This window comes from Rhipicephalus sanguineus, chromosome 5 (assembly GCF_013339695.2).
Source record: "Rhipicephalus sanguineus isolate Rsan-2018 chromosome 5, BIME_Rsan_1.4, whole genome shotgun sequence".
In the NCBI taxonomy this organism is placed as follows: Eukaryota; Metazoa; Arthropoda; class Arachnida; order Ixodida; family Ixodidae; genus Rhipicephalus; species Rhipicephalus sanguineus.
The window spans coordinates 84,620,782-84,644,500 of NC_051180.1; the positions used below are offsets into that span (position 1 = coordinate 84,620,782).

The window sequence follows — 23,719 nt, forward strand, 5'->3', positions numbered from 1 at the left end:
TGAATGTGAAGAAAGTAAAGTGGACGAAAAGATAACTTGCCGCCGGCAGGGACCGAAACTGCGACCTTCGAATAACGCGTCTGATGCTCTACCACTGAGCTACGGCGGCGGTCATCCCGCCGTCCACATTATAGGGCATATATGTGCATTTAAACCTAGGAGTGTTAGTCAGCGCCAATCGCAGCAATGGCGGTGAGTGTGGAACACTCTTTTTCTGCCTTTTTGGCGTCACGTAGCACGTGGTCTTTTTACGAGCTGGCAGCTGACCAATAATCCCTCGCATACTACCTGAAGGCATCAAGTGTGCCATAACGAGACCCTTGCTATGAATGAAGGAAAAAGATGGCTTTTAAGGGCTCGTTTAAGACACAATAATAATGAGAACTAACAGATATAATATAATATCTGGGGTTTAACGTCCCAAAACCACCATATGATTATGAGAGACGCCGTAGTGGAGGGCTCCGGAAATTTTGACCACCTGGGGTTCTTTAACGTGCACCTGAATCTAAGTACACGGGCCTCAGACATTCTCGCCTCCATCGAAAATGCAGCCGCCGCGGCCGGGATTCGATCCCGCGGAGAACTAACAGACAATAATGCCAAGGAAAGTATAGGAGATGTTATTTGTAATATTTGGAAGATATTTGGAATAACATTTCGAATATATATGCCAGCTCGTAAAAAGATCACGTGCTACGTGACGCCAAAAAGGCAGAAAAAGAGTGTTCCACACTCGGCGCCATTGCTGCGATTGGCGCTGACTAACACTCCTAGGTTTAAATGCACATATATACCCTATAATGTGGACGGGGGGATGACCGCCGCCGTAACTCAGTTGTAGAGCATCGGACGCGTTATTCGAAGGTTGCAGGTTCGGTCCCTGCCGGCGGCAAGTTATCTTTTCGTCCACTTTACTTTCTTCACATTTATATTCCAAATATTACAGATAACATCTCCTATACTTTCCTTGGCATTATTGTCTGTTAGTTATCATTATTATTGTGTCTAACAAAGAAAAACGAGCCCTTAAAAGCCATCTTCTTTCCTCCAACCTGTAAATGTATTCACTGTGATTGATACGGAACCACCTTGCTATTAGCCTGAAATATATAGGTTTTTTTTTCAGGTCACCGTAAAGTTTTTCGCTGTTGCAAATCACGACATAGTCGGAGCCATAAGTGGCAACAGCAGTGGCATTCTGCAACGCTTTGTGCCACTGCAATACGCCTGAGACAATTCTCGACGGCACTAGTTCTCTCGGAGAAGAAATTTCAAAAGATTGCACATTAGTGAATATATTGCTAACGAACGCTTTGCGCCAGCAGATAAGTAGAATATAAAAATCATTGCAGTTTTAAGCCCTCAATGTAAACATGATAGTTCACAAGAAAAATGTCGCTATCAGCGTTTTTGCTGCATTTCGGGTGATCCGGTATTGCGAAAGCGGTAATACGCTTACGAACAAGGTAGAACTGCACAGCGGCATTTGCACCATCGTGCGGAGGCTTCTCATTCACGTTCTTGTGTTCAGATGGCAACCAGCTAGCTGGTCAGCAAGTGCAGAACTGGACCCAATAATTACAAAAGTGTCAAACAAGAACCATTGACAGCGCCGCGTATAAAGAGCTCTCATATTAAGCTGGGTTGTTTCGAAACGAAACTAATATATCTTGAGCAAGTAGACAGAAATCTGGTTACACAAAGATATCTTCTCAAAATTAAACAAAGATGGTCGCAGTTAAGAAAATTCCGAGTAAAGATTTCGGTTCATAAGCGTTTCCTCCTTCATTATATCGATACATAAAAGCAAATTTGCAAATGTATCGAAGTACCTTAAGATACAATTGGGAAGTATCGTATCGGATACAATTATTCCGCAAGTATCTTGCATCTGTATCTCAAATACTTCTTGCCGTATCTTATTGTATCGTATCGCGATACAATTTCAATGTATCTTTGCCAAGCCCTGGTACTATCAAACGGAATGAATCCCAGCGAATTGCGACGCATATTGTTGGCACCCGACCTGTACCCTTGCCATAATGCGGAACGCTGTCTCTGGCAACGGACAACAGGCATATCGGTTGTTTGCAGTAAGCTTATTGGAGGGCGCTGGTTTCTTTTGCGGGTGGGAGCGTAGTCAGGTGCTAGTTTTCATATTTCGCGGGCTTTCTTTATCAGCTGGAAAAAATGAGCACGTAATTAATGCGATGTTGAAAATAGCGCAGTTAGATGCCATTTCAGCATGCCTAGATACGCCTCATTGGCATTTTGACAATTAGGTGAGTACTTGTCGAGTTACAAATGTAATTATGGCTAATTAATTAAACCTCATGAACGAAAAAAAATAGCAGTGGCTACTCCAGTGTACTAGGAACAACATGCAGTTGGTGTGCTTCGCGTAACGCCCCGTTCTTCTTTTGTTCGTGCTGCGTGATAGCTGGGACACCCTATATATATATATATATATATATATATATATATATATATATATATATATATATATATATATATATATATAGTTGAAGAAATGAAGGAGCACACTTGGAGCACACTTACGAAAATTGCATATTTTTACTCATTTACGTTTCGGCCGTGGCACGGCCTTCGTCAACTACATGTGCACCGGACCTTCAGAACTTTCTTTTCAATTATATATATATATATATATATATATATATATATATATATATATATATATATATATATATATATATATATATATATATATATATATATATATATATATATAGGGCCGAGGAATTGAGGACAACCCCTTCAAGCACCGCTTCAGACAGGAGTGACAGCATTTATAAAAGCCGTCTCCAGAGGGCCGCACTGTATCCGATTCGCTGTAATTTGCATACGCACGTTCTTGGCACGGCCGTGCTCAGGGCTTCCGGGTGACAAGCAGTCGGCTGCGTAGCATGCGTTGTTCCAAGGTTAGCAGCCTATCTTTTCAGATTTGGAGTGCAGGAAAGCATTTGCGGGAGCCAAGCGATGAGTGAAGTAGGTTGCGCAAATGTTTTTAGCTGCCCTCCGTGCATGCAGCTGGCAGGTATCTTGAAGCGCTATTTGGCCGCCAACTCTGTCTAGGTTGAACAGCATGTGCTGTGTTTGTGCCTCATACTTGTTCTCAGATGCAAAACAAGCGACTTCGTTCAGTGTAAGTACATCTCCCTGTCTCAGCATGAACGCGATTGCTCCGGAGTACTCAGCACTTGTTGGTTCACAATATTTGGCGATGGCTGCCGTTAACCTTCGTGTATTGTTTAATCTGTCCTCTTGGGCTGAACATCTAGCAGGTCCAGTGAAGTTTCGGTGGGCGCGGTTTTAGCGCATTTGTGTAAAGCACACGAGGAGCAATGGACGGGTAAAGCAGAGTTGCATGCGACAGGACTTTGACCGGCTGGTCACTTTATGTGTGCGAGGGCAGAGAGAATTATTCAAATTAAGCTACGCCTTTCTGCCTTATCAACGTCCGTAAAAGGATCAAACTAACGTACGTAAAATTCGAAATTCGCTTTTACTGTCAAGTCTTCACAGGTTAAACAATAACCGTCATTGTTGATGACCGACAAACACACTAACCTTCCCTGCAAGCGTGAAATATTTCACAGCGAAAGATGTTATGAGATCACAACAACAGGCGTTTTTGGCGCAGTATTTGTCCGCCGCCGCCGCCGCCGGTGTCCGTAGCCGCTATCGCGCGAAATAAAGAAAGAACGGAATAAGGAAGAATATCCAGGAAGAAACGGGGGCTCGAACCAGGGCCCTATGCGTGGGAGCCCAGTAATCTACCACAGAGCTATGCCGGTGCTTAAAACTCCGTTGCAAAAAGACCCTATACAGGCTTCATGTCGGGAAGGTACCACATTAACATATGTAATATAGCGTGGTAGAAAAGCAAATAACAACCAGGCGTCACACAATGCCAAATTGCGCAACGAGTGGGTCGCTGAATGCTTCCAACTCATTACAAATAGCTCAGCCATAATTCTTCATCATCGTCAGGCACAACACCAACAAAATTCACATAATGCCTTACAGATGTGCAGCGGGTACCACGGTTCTCCGCAGAATGACAAAGAAGGGCATTGTGGCTGCTTCCCTACTTCACACAAGTTATAATGATTTGTAGCGTAGTGGGTACCTCGCAAGTGTATTTGTATTAATTGCCGAGGAAGCCCATAAGGCCGCCATGATTAATTTCCTCAGGGCCTCAGTAAAGTTATTTCCGTCTCTCTCTTTCTCACGTTAACATATGGTATATAATCTTTAAAATTGGATAGCGCGTAATTGAACCGGACTTGGAAGGAACACAGATGCAGAAGACAGGTGTGGTGCTACTCGCAATTACACTTTATTCAGAAAAAGTGCCCCTAGATACATACACAGCCGAGTGGCGCGCGCTGGCGCAATGCACATAACAGTCAACAACGCTAATCAGCATCGGAAGAGCAAGACATACCGAATCATAACCACGTTTCTAAGAACATTTTTTCTTTAATACACAGCACAACAGAAGTGTCACTGATACTCTCTTTCATTTTAATATGATAAGCCTCCATTAGTTCTCTCGCCAGCGTATTCCCACTTCTTCCCAGAATTCGAATGCTAGTCAGCACTGGCTCACAGGTATAGGTAAATGGAAAGTCAAGTCATTTTTAACAGATCTCTCTCTCTCAAGGAAAGAAGTGTTAATTTTAAGGGCTCGTTTTTCTTTGTTATACACAATATTAATGAGCACTAACAGACAATAATGCCAAGTAAAGTATAGGGGATGTTATTAGTAGTAAATGTAAGGTAAATGTGAAGAAAGAAAAGTGGACGAAAAGGTAACTTGCCGCGGGCAGGGACCGAACCTGCGACCTTCGAATAACGCGTCCGATGCTCTACCAACTGAGCTACCGCGGCGGCCATCCCCCCGTCCACTTTATAGGGTATATGTACATTAATCCTCGGAGCGTCAGTCAGCGCCGCCAGTATCCATGACGGCGAATGTGGCTAGGTAAATGGCATAGGTAATTCAGTCATTTTTAACAGATCGCGTGTGTTCCCGTGCGTGATCGCTGACGCGACGACCAGTCTGTCCGATATAAGCCACAAGTGAGTGGGATTTCGTACACGACGCCTACGGCGCATGTAACGTAGGACCTAACGTGCTTTTTGCGCACGTCGGTTTTTTAGGTGGTCCCGAAATGCGTGGGCATAGCGCAGCCAGTTTATGCGACACTGAGAAAACTATCGGTACGTACAGTACTCCCGAATCGAAACAGGACAATTTAGGGCTATGTAACGTACATACGTTTCCACCGTCTTCAGTTCGGGTCATATCGGCGTAATTTCGACTCGAATTCGTACATCAGAGCCAACATTATCTTTAGTGACCAGATTCGTCGCGACATGAAGCGGTTATCTCGAGCAATTGCGCATACCAGTCGTTATAGTAAAAAAAAACTGATGTCGCGTTTGAATCCGTGAGTGCAGTACATTGTTCCAATTTGCCACATTTAGTGCTTGTCCTGTGCATCTGTGTTCCTTTTTAGTCCTGTTCGATTTCTCGCTATCCAGTTTTGAACATTATGAGCAAACCTGCAGCGTATTTTGTTAAGATATGTTATGTAGCGAAGTAGGAAAGTGAAATAACCAGCGGACGTCACACAATGCGAGTTACGCAAGTAGTGGGTCGCTTAAAGCTTCCAAGCCATTACAAAGGGCTCAGCCACAATTTTTCATCTTCATCAGCCGCCGCATCAACAAAGTGCATATAATGCCTTACAGATGTGTAGTGGGTACCTCACTTCTCCGCAAAATGACGAATAGTGGCGTAGTCGGCGCTTCCCGACTTCACAAAAATTGTGATTTATAGCGCAGTGGGTACCTTGCAAGGGTACTTGTATTAGTAACCAAGAGAGCTTACAACGGGCTTTACAAATGCCGCTCTTCCAGCTTTCGCTGTGACTGTGCTGCGCTTTCCGCGCTGGCCTGGCATTTTTTTCAGTTATGGACACTTTCTGCGGAACTTGTCGTCACCGTCGCCTTCATGTCCCATATATGTATATATATGTATATATGAATAAACGCAAAAAAAAAAAAACTAATTGAGAATAAAAAAAATTCCGAAGCGCTTGACCGGGGATTTGAATCTGCGATTCCTCGCTCCGCAGCGCGCTGCCTTATACAATAACGCCATGCCTCATTTTTTTTCTCTTTAATGCATGGTAATAATGTCATCAAATGTCGCCATCTATTACAACATAATTCATCGCTTTAGAATTACACTCACATGCACATATGCACAAAACACACATAATTTCACGTAGTCCAAGGAATCTTCAAAAGTCCGGTAAACAGACACAAACGTCCACAAGGCCAAGCCACGCCGGAACCGGGTCAAAAGTCTCAGCAACACTACGCACGTTAGCTGCTTCTTCCCGAAAGACAGACCGTGTCGAGCGACGTGGCTCAGCATGTCTGTCAATCATGCGGCTTCTCCATAGCGAATATAGACCTAACAGCATGATTAAATCATATGGTGCATTATTGTTGATGCTCTTTTTGAACGGCAGGAACCTCACACCATGCGATGTAATTGGAAATTCTTTTCTGAGGGTTCTCTTAAGAATGTCCCAGAAATGAAATGCATCACGACAATGAATAAAACAATGCTCGATTGTTTCAGGCTCGTTGCATAGCCTGCAATTTACAGACCAGGGCACGTATATCCCTTTTTCATGAAGCCATGTCTTTACAGGTAAAGTGGATGTGTGCAGCTTAAAAAAAAAAAACGTTTTCACAGCTGGTGATATACACATTTTACGTACACGGCAGAATACATCATGACCAGAATGAGATAAATGTGGTGTGGTGAAAATGAGATGTGGCGAAATTAAAATTATGCGAGACTCGGCCCATGCTGCATCATTGCCCGCGCTGCGTTTGCGTCGTATTGCTGGCGACCCACGCTAGTTTTCCATTTTGGGGTTACGGCACCGCGCCACTCGTGGGCAGTCGGCCAAGAAAAAAAAAAGAGCGTCCCGTGGCTCGTGGTGGCGCGAGCTAGTGGGAACGCTTTTGCTCTTGTATACGATCAGGAGGGAAGAAACGAGATGGCTGAACCAGAATCACTGCATATATCTTTCACCGTGACCAGAATCTTGAGGCTAAAGTTACAGCGCAAACGCACAATACACCCACGGAGAAAAGAAACGTACGACACAAGCGTGACTAATATTTGATTTATTCTTTCATACACCAATGCATCATATGTATGCCCAAGGCAACCTTAACGCACATGCGCACAAAACAATAGCTCTAAACCAAAGCGTGTAACAAAGATGATAGTGCATTATATACGCGGAGACATGAAATCATACTCAAATGGATGCAGGAACAAAGTAAAGTAAGAAGGATAAAGAAGTGCGTTTGGGCTCTGCAATTTTAGCCTCTGGAATATGCATGTACCAACTAGACCCAAATGACGTACTTTAGTGACCAGAATCGACGCCCGCAGAGAACGCGAGCCGTGGCTTCACGTGCTACTGCCAAGAGCCGTCTTCATTTTCTTCTCTTGAGGTCGCGCGCACTCCGGTTTTGATCGCCGCCCAAAGGAAGGTGCTGCAGGCTCTTGCCACAACGAGAGCGCAATAGTCCGAGAGCAGCTTGCGTTCTGCGCATGCATCCTGGCGGCTTGCAAATTTCTTGGGTCCCCAATTTCGCATTTCGCCGGAGTTGAGATGCGCGCCTCCACTTGTATACATTGATATGCAGGGTGTGCTCGACTGTGCTTGCGCGATTATCTCTTGAGGGGGAGTTTTGTACGTCTTGTGCTTTCACCGCAAAGTTTGCGTTGAAACTATAGACCGGACGAAGGTCACTTTGCTCGCTGAAGCGGCCGCGTTTGCGAAAGGAGTGAGCTACTAGCTAGAAGAGCCAAAATAGGGGCTAGTTGAAGTAACAACTGTGACAGTTCGCGCTCGTCCTATGCATACCTGTGCGTTCTTTAAATGTGTCCTTCTTTGTGTTTCAGCAGCGCGCTGCAAGTGTCGAGCTGTGGCAGCTGTTAGTTCGCACTCTGCTTGTGTGTTTTCTTTTCCTGCGTACTTTTTGCTTGAACAGTGCGCAGGAAGTTTCCACCTGCTAGCCGTTCCTCCTGTGACATTCCAATTGCTTGCTATCGCATTCATTGCTTCGCTCTTGGGTCGAAACTGTGACGTTTTTTTTATGGCTTACTTCGTTATACCATCGTAAAATACCATAACTATAGTCGCATCAAGTAGGTATCTACAAAACATTGACGTCATTCTGGAAGCATCTGATGTTTTTTTTTTTACGAAGGGTGCTTTGTTTTACCAGTGTGGAACACTGGACGCGCTATTACATATGCCACAGAGCAACGGCTGCAATCCAGTTTCAATTATCCAAACCAGCAGTTGACTGAAAATTGCAGCGAGCATCTGGTTGTGTTGTTGCTGGCGGAGCAGAGCGGTTCAAAAGGCGATTGCGCAAACATAGCGACGTATACGCTCGGAAAAAAATAGCGACAAATAATTCCCAAGAATATTTTATTTGTGTGCTTTGCATTGTTTGATCTAGGGCACATGGCTGAAACTGTAAAACACACTTGTGCCTTGCGCTTTATGTGACACCACCTGGCAGAGCTGTTCTGAACGCCAGTACAGTATGAAACTACACTCTACACACTACAGCTATATATACAGTATGATGCTCGCCCTCAGCTTGTGCCTGTATGTGGAAGGAAAGTAGTACAACTCCTGTGGAATCGACGAGGTGCGTGAGCCTATGTAAGGTGGGAAATGCTTCGTCCTAAGCATGTCTTTTGACCCTGCGACATAAGCTGGATACCTGCGTTCTCACGATTTGGTTTGTAGTCTTTCAAAATATAATGCCGAGCGGGATCTGTTTGCTTTTCGCAACAAACATTACGTGAGCATTGGCATAATTTCAGCGAGCAGTCTCAATAAACGGGTCAGGAGTGCGCTTTCTAATCTCGCCGCGCTTGAAGCCTTCTGAAGGTTGCCTTTTATTGGAGAAAGATTATTCAGCGCGTATTATTTATCACGCAGCCTTTTCATTTGTTGAGGACGAAAGCTTGAGGTATGAGTATGTGACGATTAACTACACCCGTGCTTTTCAGTGGACGGGACGATTGCCGACATGGTATGGGAGTTTAGATCCGCCTGCGCCCAACATCGTGCTTCGTCTGCTGTATATTAGTGCAACGTTTGCGAGTATAGTTGGGTTGTAGGGACACCAAACTACTATCTATATTATACCAGTACGAAACTATACCATGTTGCAGAACAAAACGATACATAATGCGGAAAATTTCGCGTCTGCAGAACGCTCAAGCAGCACATGTTGGCAACCATTGTAGCCTGTGTGCCCATTAATCACAACCAGTAATACCAAAATTTGCACACTTTGTGTTAGCCCTCCGCGTATCGCCCTCGTAGGGGACTACATTTACTATTTGCTTCATGTTCACAGGAAACGCTCTGTCAAGAACCCGCACGCCGCAATGGAGTTGGCAGTGCTGCCACTCCTTCTCTCGCTGGCCAGCTGTGCGAGCTGTGTTACCGTCTCCACGAACGAGGGCGCCCTTCAAGGCCGAACCACGAGAGTACTCGATAAGGAGATCCAAGTGTTTTTGGGCATTCCATACGCTAAACCACCAGTAGGAAATCTGCGGTTCAAAAAACCGCAGGCTGCTGAGCCATGGCAGGGAGTGTACGACGCAAGGCAAGCCCGGGAGTCCTGCGCGCAGCCTCCTTATCCAGGGATTTTCGACATACCAACGGCGCTCTCCGAGGACTGTCTCTACCTGAACGTCTGGACACCGTTGGCTTCGACATCGCAGGGGTCTCCCGTCTTAGTCTGGTTCCACGGTGGCATGTTTCAAGTCGGTTCGGCTTACGAAGCAAGGTATAACGGCTCCGCCTTGGCAGCACTCAATGAAGTCGTGGTCGTCTCGTGCAACTTTCGCCTGTCTCTGCTGGGCTTTCTGGACCTGAATCACACAACGATTCCCGGTAACTTGGCTTTGTGGGACCAACGGGCTGCCCTGCAGTGGGTGCAGCGAAACATACGGGCATTCGGAGGGGACCCCGGTAGCGTCACTGTTTTCGGCGAAAGCTCGGGCGCCATGTCGATTCACGGCCACATTTTGTCACCACACAGTAGCGGTCTTTTCCACAGGGTATTCCTGATGAGCGGGTCGATGAGCAACGACGTCTGCATGTACACCGTGTCCGAGACCATCGCTGGCGTGAACATTATCTCGGAGGCCGTCGGCTGCGGCTCGTACGAAGGGGCAACCGATCCTGGTGAACTGCTGGATTGCCTTCGAGGCCGTCCGGCGCAAGACCTCTGCGCTGCTCAATCGGAGGTTTTGCGACCGACGTACGAGAACGAGTTCATACCGTGCCGACCTTCGTTTTCCATGAAGGAAAGATACTTCGAGAACTACGACGCGATGGTCAGTGTCACGGCTAACGAGGGAGCTTTCGTTTTCCACTTTCATCCTGACAAAGGGGTGCTTAATGACGATTTGAGTTCTTATGAGTTGACAAACCTGAAAGATTCTCTTAAAATTCTTTTACGCCTCTTTGTTAGGAATCGACACGCTTCCGCTGCCATGAACTACATTGACAACCTTCACTTTGAAAACAACGATGAACTCAGAAACACGATTGCAGACATTCTGGGCAACCGGCTGTTCTACTGCCCCTCAAGAGTCTTCGCAGAAGAGTATTCTGCCAAGGGCAACAACGTATACGCTATGGTTTTTGGGCACCGCTCGGAAAAAACGCGGCTCCCTAAGTGGTTTGGCGCTACGCATCTGGAAGAAGTGCAGTTCGTGTTTGGCATTCCTTTCTTGAACCTTGCGAACTACACTGACAAGGACAGGGAATTCAGTGCACACGCTATGGCAATACTGGCGTCATTCGCTCGATCAGGGTAAGTTTGTGATTTCCACTTTTTCTGGCTTTCTATACGGAATAACGATATCGGAAAGAAGTCCGCATTAGAACTGACTGTGTATTAACAAGAACCCCGTGAAGAAACGCAAAATTAAGTCATAGGGCAGATTACCGATGGCCACTTGCAAATGTCGCCAGTGTTGTCGATGCCGGCAAATAAAAAGCGACTGTCGTGTATAGTGTAACTACGTTTCACGATTTTCGCCTGTCATCTCTGTTTAGTATATTGTAAGGCTGGGAAGGTTTAGAAGTATAAAATCTCACAGGCTCCCTTATGCATCCGTCTCAGTAGACTCGAAGGCGAAAGCCATCTTCTTTTTATTCTAAGCCGATGTATAGACCTCCCGCGCCCCCCTCCGGGAGCTTTCTGCAGCTAACGTGGTTCTGCAATGCCTCCATGATCGGAGGCATTGTAAGCTTTCTGCACCTCACCTTATTTTGCACTGCCTCCGGGATCGGCCCACCTTTGACCAAGCAATGCTGTCATGTGATGACGTCGCCATGTGACGTCATGTTATGTAACGTCACAGTGACGTCATGATGCCTTCACAACGTTGGGCGATCTGTGACGTCCTTATGACGTCTTATGGTGACGTCATCTCTTGATGATGATTTCTTGCATCGCTCGTGTTGACGCCGCCGACGGGGGACCCTGACACGGCACGCCGTTCAATTTTCGCGTTTGATGAGGCATCTAAGGCTTTTGCCTTTAAAAACAAGTTGGTGTCCCTAGATTCTCAAGTGTCTCAAATAGTGGAGTAGCGCACTTTCCCGTCCGACATGTTCATTCAGAAACGCCACCGTTGTGTGTTCCCCGTTTGCCTGCTTGTACTGAGCAATATTTCAAGGTCATCAACTAAAACTCGAGTTAAAAAAAACGGGAAAGTGGGGAAGCTCGGAGGTAGCTGTGTATACCTGTTTCTAATAACAAGATATTCACCCGGTGACTGTAATATCCTGTACTTATTTTGTCTCCTTTTCATAGAAAGCCTACTTTACCCGACGGTGAGGAATTGCCCAAGTTCACAACCGAACATCCGGATTTTACGTGGCTTCAAGCAGGAAATTACACCGTTGCCCAAGGTTTCGCCGCAGCTGCATGCGACATGTGGAAACAACCGCCCTGAAAACCTACGAATACGTAGGCTACATTGCGGCAGACGGAATGTAATATGTCGTGGCGGAAACAGGAAGTATTCAGCCCATGTATGGTAGACGTAGGTACTTAAGGGTACCTTGTTTTACTGCGAGTTTTACACAGGCATTATCTACGAGTCGTGCGTTTCTGCATTTTATAATCACAGGTACACGACCAAGCGTAAGTGAATCTAGTGATAGCAAGACTTGCGTGGCGGTTTTCATTCTTTAAGTGTGAACAAATAAACATACCTCAATATTTCAAATATTCAGTGGTCCCCCTTTGTGCTTGAACCTTCGCTGCTAGACCACGCATCAGCAGGCTTCTTTGGTGAGTCTCTGGGGCAGTGGATACCAGCCACACAACACAGGTGTATTTACTTATTTGCGTTTCGATGACATTCCACTTAATTTCGTTGGCCTTGCTCGGCAACAGGAAGTCCATGATTTGCAGCGACTTGATATCGGTGATCAGAGCATTTGGTAAAGGCACCACCTCGGAACCGGCCTTGCCGATCCTACGGGACAAGAACATCGAGCCACACAGACTCGTCTGGTTCCCAGCTCACATGGGACAGATCGAGGGAGCCCCACCAAATCTCAATGAGTCGGCACACATAGCTGCGCGAGGACTAGCAGACCGCGTAGCTACCGGAGGGCGCGGCGCTGAGGTTTTGTAGAATCGGGACCCTCCCACCTGTATCACGAACGCACCAAGCATTTTAAAGACGACAGTCTTTCTTGGGGAACTTAAACGCAGAAATTTTGGTCTGTCTTTCTGTTTGTCGGCACGTCCCTCGATTCAGCCACTCGGCCAAAGTTGAACCCCTTGCACAAGGGCTAGCCATCGTGAACGGCTCACTAGGTTCATACTTGGCTACATGGTTGATCAAAAAGCAAACATTACGCATATCTGAGGCGCAACATCACTAGATAAGTATTAGGTGGTGTGTTCCTTTAATAGAAAATACATAGATACGTAATTCTAGAGACCCTAGTTTCTTAAGCTGCGCTGAAAATGTGACTGCGCCGAAACTTGGCTTCCACCGTGCCCTCTGCGCGAGCTCATTGTTGTGTTTCGGTTTCAGTTCAGTATTGCAATGTACGAGTGCCATGGGGCGCCGCTCTGGCATTCCTGCTTTACCCAGGCGACGTGAATATAAAAGAGTGTGTGGAGAGTACTCGTTGAGTGCGGACGTTTCTTCTGCTTCGGCGCTTCGCGCCAAACCACGTGTTCAGGCTGGCTGGCGTCCCCGCCGGTCGCGTTGGTCACCGCCGGTCTTGCCTGCTGCTGCGCCGGGACTACCAGCCCGCAACACAGCATTCACGTTTCCCGACGTATTGCCAGATGGCGTTCATATCTCACGCAGCTAGAGTCACTGGAAAATTTCAGAGTACCGCAAAGGTAGGCTGCACGCGGGCAACATTGAGCGGCGGCGGCCATTTCCCTTCCGGACCGCCCGATGCGTTGGTAGCGTGTGTTGAGAAGTGACCGATCTTTTCGCCTCGATGCCTTGTTACGCTCGGCGTAACTGCAATATGTGTGTGTGTGTGTTTCTTCAAAAGGATATCAGAAGTGTTTTCGAGTCATCGACAGTCATGAATCGACTGCGCGGTAAGCGGTGTAGCTAATGAAACGTGCGGCGAATGTTGCCATGTGCTTGCGAACTCTCTTCGTGGCTTCATCGGTCTCTTTTCGTTTCACGGCCGGGTGTGTTCGCAAGGTCCGGAGCTGTAGACATGGTTGCATTAGCGTAATGACCGTGCGAGATGCCATTTACTTCGACACTTGGTGAATGTTGACTGTTCGCGCTAGCTTTGTAGTCGGTATTCAGGTTCACTTCATAGCGCATTCGAGAACATTATCGAACATCGAGAACATTCAGCATTGCGTCCTTCGACTGATCGCTGACGCATACCTTACTTGTGCACCATGCTTGCTGTTCAGCTGGGTGTTATCTGCAATAACAGTGGTGTGTGTACGGTAAGTGGAAGTTGTGCGTGAAGTATTTGTCTCGGTTCGGAACGCCGGCAGCCGAACGCATGGGTGAATCTGCGTGCGGTAGGTAAGGTACATCTTATTTTGCGAATATGTTGTCATTTCCTAACAGATACGTAGAAAATAGGCCATCAAAAATGATTGACGTCACCACTCAGTTGTTTCATTTCCTATTTTTTGTCTCCTTAATATTCCCAACGTTGCAGTGCATTTGCAAATATTTTGCTGTATTCCGACAAAGTTTTTTTTTTTTTTGGGGGGGGGGGGGCGTTGCCAGAGCGCGAACGGCTGGGGTTCGGTTTCTGCACTGCTTTTTCAACTTGTGTTTTCGTAATGCACTCTTGTTAAAACTTCCTCGGCGCAGTGCTTTATGTTATTTTGATCAGAAATACTAAGGCCAACTCCGGCGATTTTTTGGCCATGTCAAAGTAATGGTGCTTTTATGTTCCTGAGACGCTCCTGTTACGGGCCCGATAGCAGAAATACTCCGCAAACTGGAGAATAATTTTAAATAAGCAAAAAAGCGCAACATCGAAACCGAAACCCAACCGAGTGTACAGTCTACGTATGACGTAGACGTTGTTACGAACGAACCGGAAGTCGTGCAAGGCATGCCGGTCACGCTGGCGCGGAGTATGAAAACTGTGACAGCCGGGACGACCAGCGAAGCGCCGGCCAAACCCACTCTGTCTGTCGCCTTGTGCACAGCAGACGCTCGCTGTAGCGGCCTAAGCGCCGAAGTTAACGGTGCCCTCGGCTGCGTCACTTCCGCCGCCTTGCCAACACTGACATCGCAGACACAATGTTGCCAATAATTGTGGGAAGCCAGGAGGGCGTTTGCAGACAATCTTTAAAATTCATTTGCAAACAATCTGCGCATGTCTCAAGCTTGTAATTTGGCATAAATGACGGAAACGTGCAAAAGAACGTACCCAGCGAATTTCACTGAGATCCATCGACCTCGAAAAATCGCCGGAGTTGGCCTTTAACGCACACGCTACTGCAACACAGTATGTATATAGATCTAGGGCTCGCATGAAATCGATTCTCTCAATGCGTGAGTGGATAAGCCTCTTTTTTTTTTTTTTTTGCTGTGACCATTTCTCACCTACTAAACAGTATTGTAAGAGTACGCTCGGCGCAATGCAGCATTAGCAACATTCTTTCTTGAAAAAAAAATAAAATACGCTCAATAACGACTTATACCAAGTTTATCAACAGAGTTCCACGCTTCAGTTTTGCGCAGTGGCAATTGATCATGCGAAAATCTTCGATTTCGCTCTCGTGCGTGACACGCTTATAACTCGAAATGCATGCACAATCTGTTCAACAGATCGAGATATAAACAGCCGAGCAAATAGAAAGGTATGTAGTATGTAGTTTTCAATATCGCTGAACATAGCGAACCGAAAAGGTGAAGTATCCTGTTGCATGAGAGCTTTTCCAGCAAAGTTTGTGTAGTTCACTGCAGAAAGGAGTGTTCTTCGAGTGGGGCGAATTCATTCCGCGGCCAACTATGCAGCCACGTACAACGACGCTCTTTGACGTTAACGTTTCTCACACGGAATGCAAACACATACGAAATTCCCGGAGTAGCTCACCAGCAACGTTCGGTTACTGGTGAGCTACTCTCTGGCATCTGCATGACGCGTTTAAAAAAGCGACGAAGTAGTACTAGGGACCGCGGTACTGCTAAATATCCGGCCGCGCTCTGCATTCAACGCGCCTGCACCCAAAGCGCTTGGAAGGGATATGGCGGCGAGAGGTCACGTGATGCGAGTAAGCCAATCGCGTCGGCGGCGGCGCGCGGAAAACAGATGCGATACTCTGAAATTTTTCTAGTGACTCTAACGCAGCGCCTCTTCTATCGTCTTTACACGACATTTGCAGCGAAGCACGCAGATACGCGGCCAATTTTTTACCTGGGGCGCAGACAGTACCCTCCACCACACAGAAAATTAAGCAGACAACAGGCTAATATGTAACATAATATACATAATGTATATGTATTACATAATATAACATATTATACATAATGTATATGTATTATGTATTATTATGCATATATTAATTATGTATTATCGAATGTATCGAAGTATCTTAAGATGCAATTGGAATGTATCGTATCGGATACAATCAGTGTTACAGTATCTTGTATCTGTATCTCAGATACTTCTTGCCTGAGTATCTTGTATCGTATCGCGATACCATTTCAAAGTATCTTTGCCCAGCCCTGCATCCGTTCGTCCGTCCGTCCGTCCATCCATCCATCCATCCGTCCGTCCGTCCATCCATCCAACCATCCATCCATACATCCATTTATCTGTCCATACATCCGTCCATCTATCAATCCAACCATCCATCCAAACATCCATCCATCCATCCATACATCCGTCCATCCATCCGTTCGTCCATCCATTCTTCCGCCCATCCATCCATCCATCCATCCATCCATCCATCCATCCATCCATCCATCCATCCATCCATCCATCCATCCATCCATCCATCCATCCATCCATCCATCCGATTGCTCTCCCGTTTCCTTGTGGTAACTTTATGTCTTAACGCATGAGTATATTTTTCATTGATGCGAGCTGGACTGCCGCCATATTAAATCTAAAAGTGACTGTCCTTCGGTTTAGCGATGGAAGACGGGAATTAATCGCTGGAACCAAAGCTTTGAGGGAACAAGGCTGAGCCCTTGAAATTTTTTTAGCCTTCTTCTTCACGTGAGGCGAATTGTTCGTTTTTCTGTGGATCATCCTATTTCACTTGGAGATCTCCACAGACAAACAAACAACTCGTAAGAGACCTGTCGGCGATCGCGAAGCGCTAACGCTTCACCTTTTCAACGCTTAACCAGCAGGCCTGTCAATATTTTCGGGCGCGTGTCGTATTTAGTGTCTTAGTGTCGTTTAGTGTTGTTTCTTCCAACGCCACTGAGACAAAAGTGGACTTCGTTCAATATAAATGTACATGCTCCTCTTATATTGTTAACGCGACTGCTCCGAAGTGTCGTTGATTTTTTCTTACGTGCCGAGCCAGCGCCTGGCTGAGCTGATGATAGTTGCCGTTAAACTTTAGCTGTGCGTTAAATATGTTTTTTATGAAAAATGCCGAGTAAATCCGCGGAAATTTCGGTGCTTGAAATGCTAGTTGCATGAACCGAAATGCTAGTTACCTTCACCATAATTTCAACCCTGCCCGATTGAGTGGTTTGTTCTTCTCGGCTGCTAAGCACGAGCTCGTAGGTTTCATGTATAGCCACGCAGGGCGCATTCTTCTAGATGCAGAGTTCTAGATGCAGTTCACGCTGTTTTGCAGAAGGAGAGCGGGTTGTCGACGCTGAACACTTGATTTTAGTCGACACCAGTGATCCGGCAAGCGCGAGCGGTGTGCCGGTAGTGGTCGTGTTGTGTGTTCAAACATCCGGCGTGACAGCGGACCCGCACGAGATCCTCGTTTTATTCGCCGGTGTTTTTCGGGAGCCCTCCATCGCTGAAGCGAAGTGCTGGACCAGGGGGGTAGCCAGAAATTTTTTTCAGGGGGGAGGGGGTGGTTGAACCATACTTTATGTATGTTCGTGCGTGCGTTTGTATGTGCGCGTGTATATATACGCAAGCAAAACTGAAAATTGCAAGGGAGGTTTGAACCACCCCAACCCCTCCCCCCCCCCCCCCCCGGCTACGCCCCTGAGCTGGACTGTCCGCAAAGTATAAGCACATTTCGGCTGTGTTGGTCCACTGTTACAGGTAGGTCACCCGTGACTAGTCACTACATCAACACACGTGGTAACGAAGAGCAAGCTCGCTGTTTCCATAGCTTTTGAAGCAAGGCTGGGATAACGTAACTGACTCTGCTCCTATTTCAAACTTGTTTTATTCCTTCTAACGCAGTTCGCGCTTCTTCGTTCGTTGTGTCCGACGCCCTAGGTGCTGCTGCCGACCAGCAGTCTGGGATAGCAATATGACCAATGAGAGGAGTCGGTTACATTGCAACGACGCAACTCACATTTTATTTTAAACATTGAGTCAGAAAAAAAGCCAATACTGTATGGGGATACCATTGCACGCTAAGCGCGTAGCTGGGAACTCGGACGCAAGCTCTATACACTTTGTCATGCGGCCTAGTTCAACATGCTTTGCAAGGCGGTGACAAAGCTGCCCCCCTAGCTTCGCGTTTCAAAACTTCCGTTTTTCATATTACGTTGAAGGTAAACTCATGGTGACTGCTGCTTGCCTAGCCGCAGTAAATGCTGTAGAGTGCTCTGTGTTTATGTTGTAGAAAGAAACGATGGAATGAAATCGCAGGGCCCCTTTACAATAAAAACAAACCTATGGACATCAGGTGCACATTTGATCTGCTGTGCATGACCTGATCGTAACTAACTACTGCCTCTCTCGGAACTATGTATGATTTGATGCACTGATGTGAGACTTAACACCAGTTACCATTTAGAATATTTTTAACGCGATAGCGTTAAAGAGCTCGTATCGCTGAAATTCCGCCGTCGGCGTCGGCGCCGTTGGTTGTGAGCGAAAAATCATCATCTTGTCCGTGACCGAAAAATCGAAAAAGCTGCAAATAAAATAAATAATAAAAATGTTGGGTCAGAGTGAGAATCGAACCCAGGCCGTCTGCGTGGCAAGCAGGTGTTCTACCACACAGCCACGGCTCTGCTTGGAGCTGCACTGAAAGTAACTTTCATGCTTCCCAAAAATACGCGTCCTGTATACTGGTGCCGCAGTACGAGATGTAATATCGCAGTAATATTGCGTGGTACAAGCGTACATTGCCATCGGGCGACACACCATGTCAATATCACAACGACTTGGTGGTTTAAAGACAGCCACCGATTACAAAAGGCACACACATTATTGCACATATTCCCTTAGGACCACGTAGTGGGTGCATCGCAACTTCGAAAAAGTTTCTCGCGCATAATTGCTTCTGGTTTAAAGCATGCTACCCATTACATAAGGTACACACCTTAGTGCGCGCATTCTGTTAAACACTCGTAGTGTTCGAAGTGAGCACTAGGGGCAGGATATCGCTATCGCGTTCAACTCTTAAAGGCGAAGCTTAAGCGTCCCCCAATTTTTATTTTCTGAGTTGTGTAGTGCATATAATTTTCATCCTAACTGCCCATAAATCGTAAAAACGAGTCACATACGTGGACGTGTATGCCAAAATTAAGGGGTTTAGACTGACATGCAATACATGGTCATTGCCGCATTTCAAAGCGGTCTTTCAAAGGGCATCTTCCTAAACATAGATTTTGGGCCCTACAATTCCACAGGTACATGAAGCTGCCTGTTCAGTGCTGGTTTAGAATATTATGTTGATGAATTTTTCAGCTACAACGTGTGTATCTTAGCTATGTTTTGTTACTAAAAGTTTATCTTGGGCACTAGATAGTACACACCGCAGGTACATAAAGGTACCCGTTCACTGGTGGCCTAGAATTCGTAACAATATTATGCTGATGAGTTTTCGAACTGCAACTTGGGTATCTTAGTTATATTTTGTACCAAAAATACCTCCTCCAGATCAGGCCTTGGGTCCCTGCCGGCTCTGAGCTTTACAGATGTGGCTGGTGCATGGAGCAACAAAAAGAAACTTGTGCAAAACATGTATGCACCAGTACCGATCCAGACGTCTTGTGATGTAAAGCTGCATGTCCCTTCCCCTCTGTGCTACCATTGCGGTGAGGCCGGTCACATCTACCGCGAATGCCCGTACCGACAGCTGGGACTGCGCGGTTTCGCCATTAATTCGCCTCGTCCTTAAGTTGGTCAGAGGCCAAGGGAAATTGAAGAATACCTCGCCCAGCAACGTGTACCCTTCGCGCGACGTCAATCGCGGTCACCATCTCCACGGCGACCGGCAGCCATTGGGCCACGTTTCGGGGCGAGGGCACGGGGACGCTCCCCAAGCCCTCGTTGGGAAAACTGAAGGCAGCGACATTCGGGAGCGAGGTCGCTGGGACTCAAAGTGCGGAAGACCTCCCATCGACGCTTGCGCGAAACGCCGAGGACATTAAATCCCCGTTTTAGTGCAGTGCCAGAGAAACGCCGGAATCTACATCTGAACACAGTGACCAAGTCTCGCTCGACATTCCTGTGCTTATAGACGGTCTTCAGGTCAGCGCATTGGTGGATACGGGTGCATACTATTCAATTTTTTAGCGGAAAACTGGCCACTAGTCTTAAGAAAGTGATGACGCCTTGAAATGGAACACGTATTCGCACAGCTGGAGGACATGTTGTTACACCATTGAGTCGCTGTACCGCAAGAGTGAAAATCCGTGCGTCAACATTTGTGGTGACCTGCCTCATCCTCCGCGACTGTTCTCGTCAGCTCATCCTCGGCATGGATTTCCTTCGCGAGAACGGCGCGATTATAAATCTCCGCGAACGAATGGTGACCTCGACGCAACGCGCAACAGATCGAGACGCCGATAGCAGTTGTAGACCTGCGCTGCGTGTTGCTGACGAAAGCGTGACGCTGCCACCACGAGCTACTGCTTTCATAGAGGTCACTTGTGAAGATCTCCGAGACGGTGACGCGGTCACCGAGAGCAACCTATCACTCTTGCTGCTTCAAGTTGTGTGCGCAGCCCGAAGTCTTGTGCGTGTTCGTGATACTTGTGACGAATTTCAACTTCGAGCACCGGCACCTTTTCCGCGGCGCCACCGTGGCCTATGGAGACTCTGTAGCTGACGTCACGGAGTGCTTCGCGTCCTAGGAAATGAGTGATGGTGACAGGTTGCTGGACCACATCGACGTCAATTCGAAGCTTTCGGACGAGAGGAAGGCCGCACTTCACAACCTTTTGAAGGAATTTCAATCTTGCTTCACCTCTTCGTCTCGAGTCGGTCAAACGACCCTCACGAAGCACCGAATTATTACTGACGATGACGTTCGCCCAATCAGACAGCAACCTTTTCCGTGTTTCTGCTAAAGAACGCGAAGCTATACAGGCACAGGTAAAGGAGATGCTCGACGATGGTGTTATTCAACCGTCCAGCAGCCCGTGGTCCTCGCCAGTCGTTTTAGTGAAGAAGACGGAACGCTACGATTCTGCATTGATTACAGGAAGCTCAATAGCGTCTCCAAGAAAGACGTTTGCCCGCTTCCACGGGTCGACGACTCTCTCGACAGTTGCGACACGCCAAGCATTTTTCATCGGTCGATTTAAAGAGCGGCTATTGGCAGATGGAGGTTGATGAGCGAGACCGAGAAAAGACAGCGTTTGTAACTCCAGATGGGCTTTATGAATTCCGAGTTCTTCCTTTCGGCCTCTGTTCTGCTCCAGCCACTTTCTAGCGGATGATGGATACCGTTATCGCTGGCTTGAAGTGGCAAAGCTGCCTTGTATACCTCGACGATGTGGTCATCTTCTCTGAGAGCTTCCAAGAACATCTCAATCGCCTAAGAATGGTTCTGGTAGCCATTCGTTCTGCTGAACTCACGCTAAAACCCCAGAAATGCCATTTCGGGTATGAAGAGCTGAAATTCCTGGGACATGTGAGTGCGGATGGAGTTCGGCCCTATCCAGAGAAAACTGCAGCCGTCACCGCCTTCCCTGTTCCGTCAGCCAAGAGAGCAGTGCGACGTTTCCTCGGCTTGTGTGCTTATTATCGTCTGTTCATTGCCAACTTCTCGAAGATAGGCGAACCGCTCACGCGACTGACCCGAGATTATGTACCCTTTGCCTGGACTACAGAACAAAAGGCAGCTTTCGCAGAGTTACGGCAGCGAATGCAAACAGCACCTGTTCTAGCCCATTTTGACGAGCGCGCTGCTACTGAAGTACACACAAATGCCAGCAACGTCGGACTTGGCGCTGTCCTTGTACAACGACACGGCGGCGCTGTATGTATGTTGAGTATGTCATCGCTTACGCCTGTCGTACACTCTCCCGAGCCGAGGCCAACTACTCTACTTCAGAAAAGGAATGCCTTGCAGTCGTGTGGGCGACGGCAAAGTTCCGACCTTACCTCTACGGCCGTCCCTTCAAAGTGGTGACTGATCACCACTCGCTGTGCTGGCTGGCCAATCTCAGAGATCCGTCTGGAAGTCTCGCTCGATGGAGCTTGCGCTTGCAGGAGTTCGACATCACGATTGTGTACAGGTCTGGGCGCAAACACAAAGATGCCGAGGCACTTTCTCGAGCACCTTTGGACATCCCGATATGGACTTAGAGGAAGCCGATGCTTCTCTCGAAGCAGTCAGCGATTCTGACTTCATGTCAAGACAGCGAGCAGATCAAGAATTGCACCCTGTTATCGATTCCTTAGAAGGCCGAAACTCCCACGTTCCTCGACACGTTGCTCGCGAGCTGTCATGATTTTGTCTTAGAAGGGGCATCCTTTACAAGAAAAACGCGTGAGGTAGTGACAAAGCCTTTCTCCTCGTTGTCCCAGCTGACATGCGTGATGACGTCCTCCTTGCGTGCCACGACGAGCCCACGTCAGGACACTTGGGCTACTCGCGGACTCTCGCCAGGGTGCACCAGCAGTACTACTGGCCCCGACTATCGGCTAGCGTACACCACAACATGCAAGGCTGCCGCGAGTGCCAGCGTCGCATGGCGCCCCCTGTGGAACCCGCGGGCCTTCTCCAGCCGATTGCACTACCGCGGACTCCATTCGACCTTGTGGGAGTGGACCTTCTACACTGCAAAAAATCTGGCCCCTAAACACGGACAAAGCTGAAGGTATAGCGGTGCCGAGCACTTTTCCGCGATCCGAATTAAACGATTTCTCTAAAAAGGAGTCTTCTTACGAAGTGCTTTCGTTACCACAGATAAAACAAAGCACTCCGTCACTTTGTTTGAATGAGAACACTGTTCCGTGACCAGCATAAAACAATTTCCTTGAAAGAAGGTCTTCTTACGTACCTCCTACGTTAAGATACTAAAGAATGGTCTGCCTGTACTGTCCAATATAATACGGCACATTTGCCTTAATGCAAAATAATGGTTTTGTACCACAACTGCACCATAAAATCCCATAGAAGCTTTGCCACCTATGCAGGTGGCAGTCTCGGTATACGCTGGCAACAAGTGAGCGGAGGTCGACCAGTCCACTAGCCACATACGTCCACGTACACGTTCGGTATGGGTCTGTGGTTGTTGTTTCAAGCAGATGCTTCATGACGCATGAACCATAATTCCAATAGTTTTCCTCCACCTTTGCTCCTGAGCCAGCATCGTCGCATTGTTAAGGTCAAAGCTATAACCTGTCGTCTAGCAGTATTCAACAAGCTGTCTTAAAATGCGCTCCATGGGTGGCTTTAGCAACATTCCCACTTTGTGTTCTTTGAACGTCTTTGGCATTTTCCTGCCCGATTCGCCGATGTAAGTGGTGTCGTGAACCCCACAACGTACTCTGTAGAGTACCCTGCCCTAATCATCCGTAGGCGTGCTGTCTTTGGGCTTTGTGAACACATGTCCTAAGAACAAGGTATACACAAACACCGCCGAAGATTAGAGCGGGATCATCTACAAAGTACAATGTGGGGATTGCAACACAACTTGCATAGGCGAAATGGGTTGAAGAAGGTAATC

The 23,719-nt window shown here is 47.2% G+C and overlaps 1 protein-coding gene across 1 annotated transcript; it reads left to right on the forward strand.

Moving 5' to 3' along the window:
- The first annotated feature begins 2,988 nt into the window (after positions 1 to 2,988).
- On the forward strand, positions 2,989 to 12,387 carry LOC119393926 (acetylcholinesterase-like). Its single transcript, XM_037661117.2, has 3 exons — positions 2,989 to 3,169; positions 9,517 to 10,986; positions 11,995 to 12,387. The coding sequence occupies exons 1-3, from the start codon at positions 3,144 to 3,146 to the stop codon at positions 12,134 to 12,136; spliced, it is 1,638 nt and encodes a 545-aa protein (XP_037517045.1). The 5' UTR covers positions 2,989 to 3,143; the 3' UTR covers positions 12,137 to 12,387.
- The last annotated feature ends 11,332 nt before the right edge of the window (positions 12,388 to 23,719 follow it).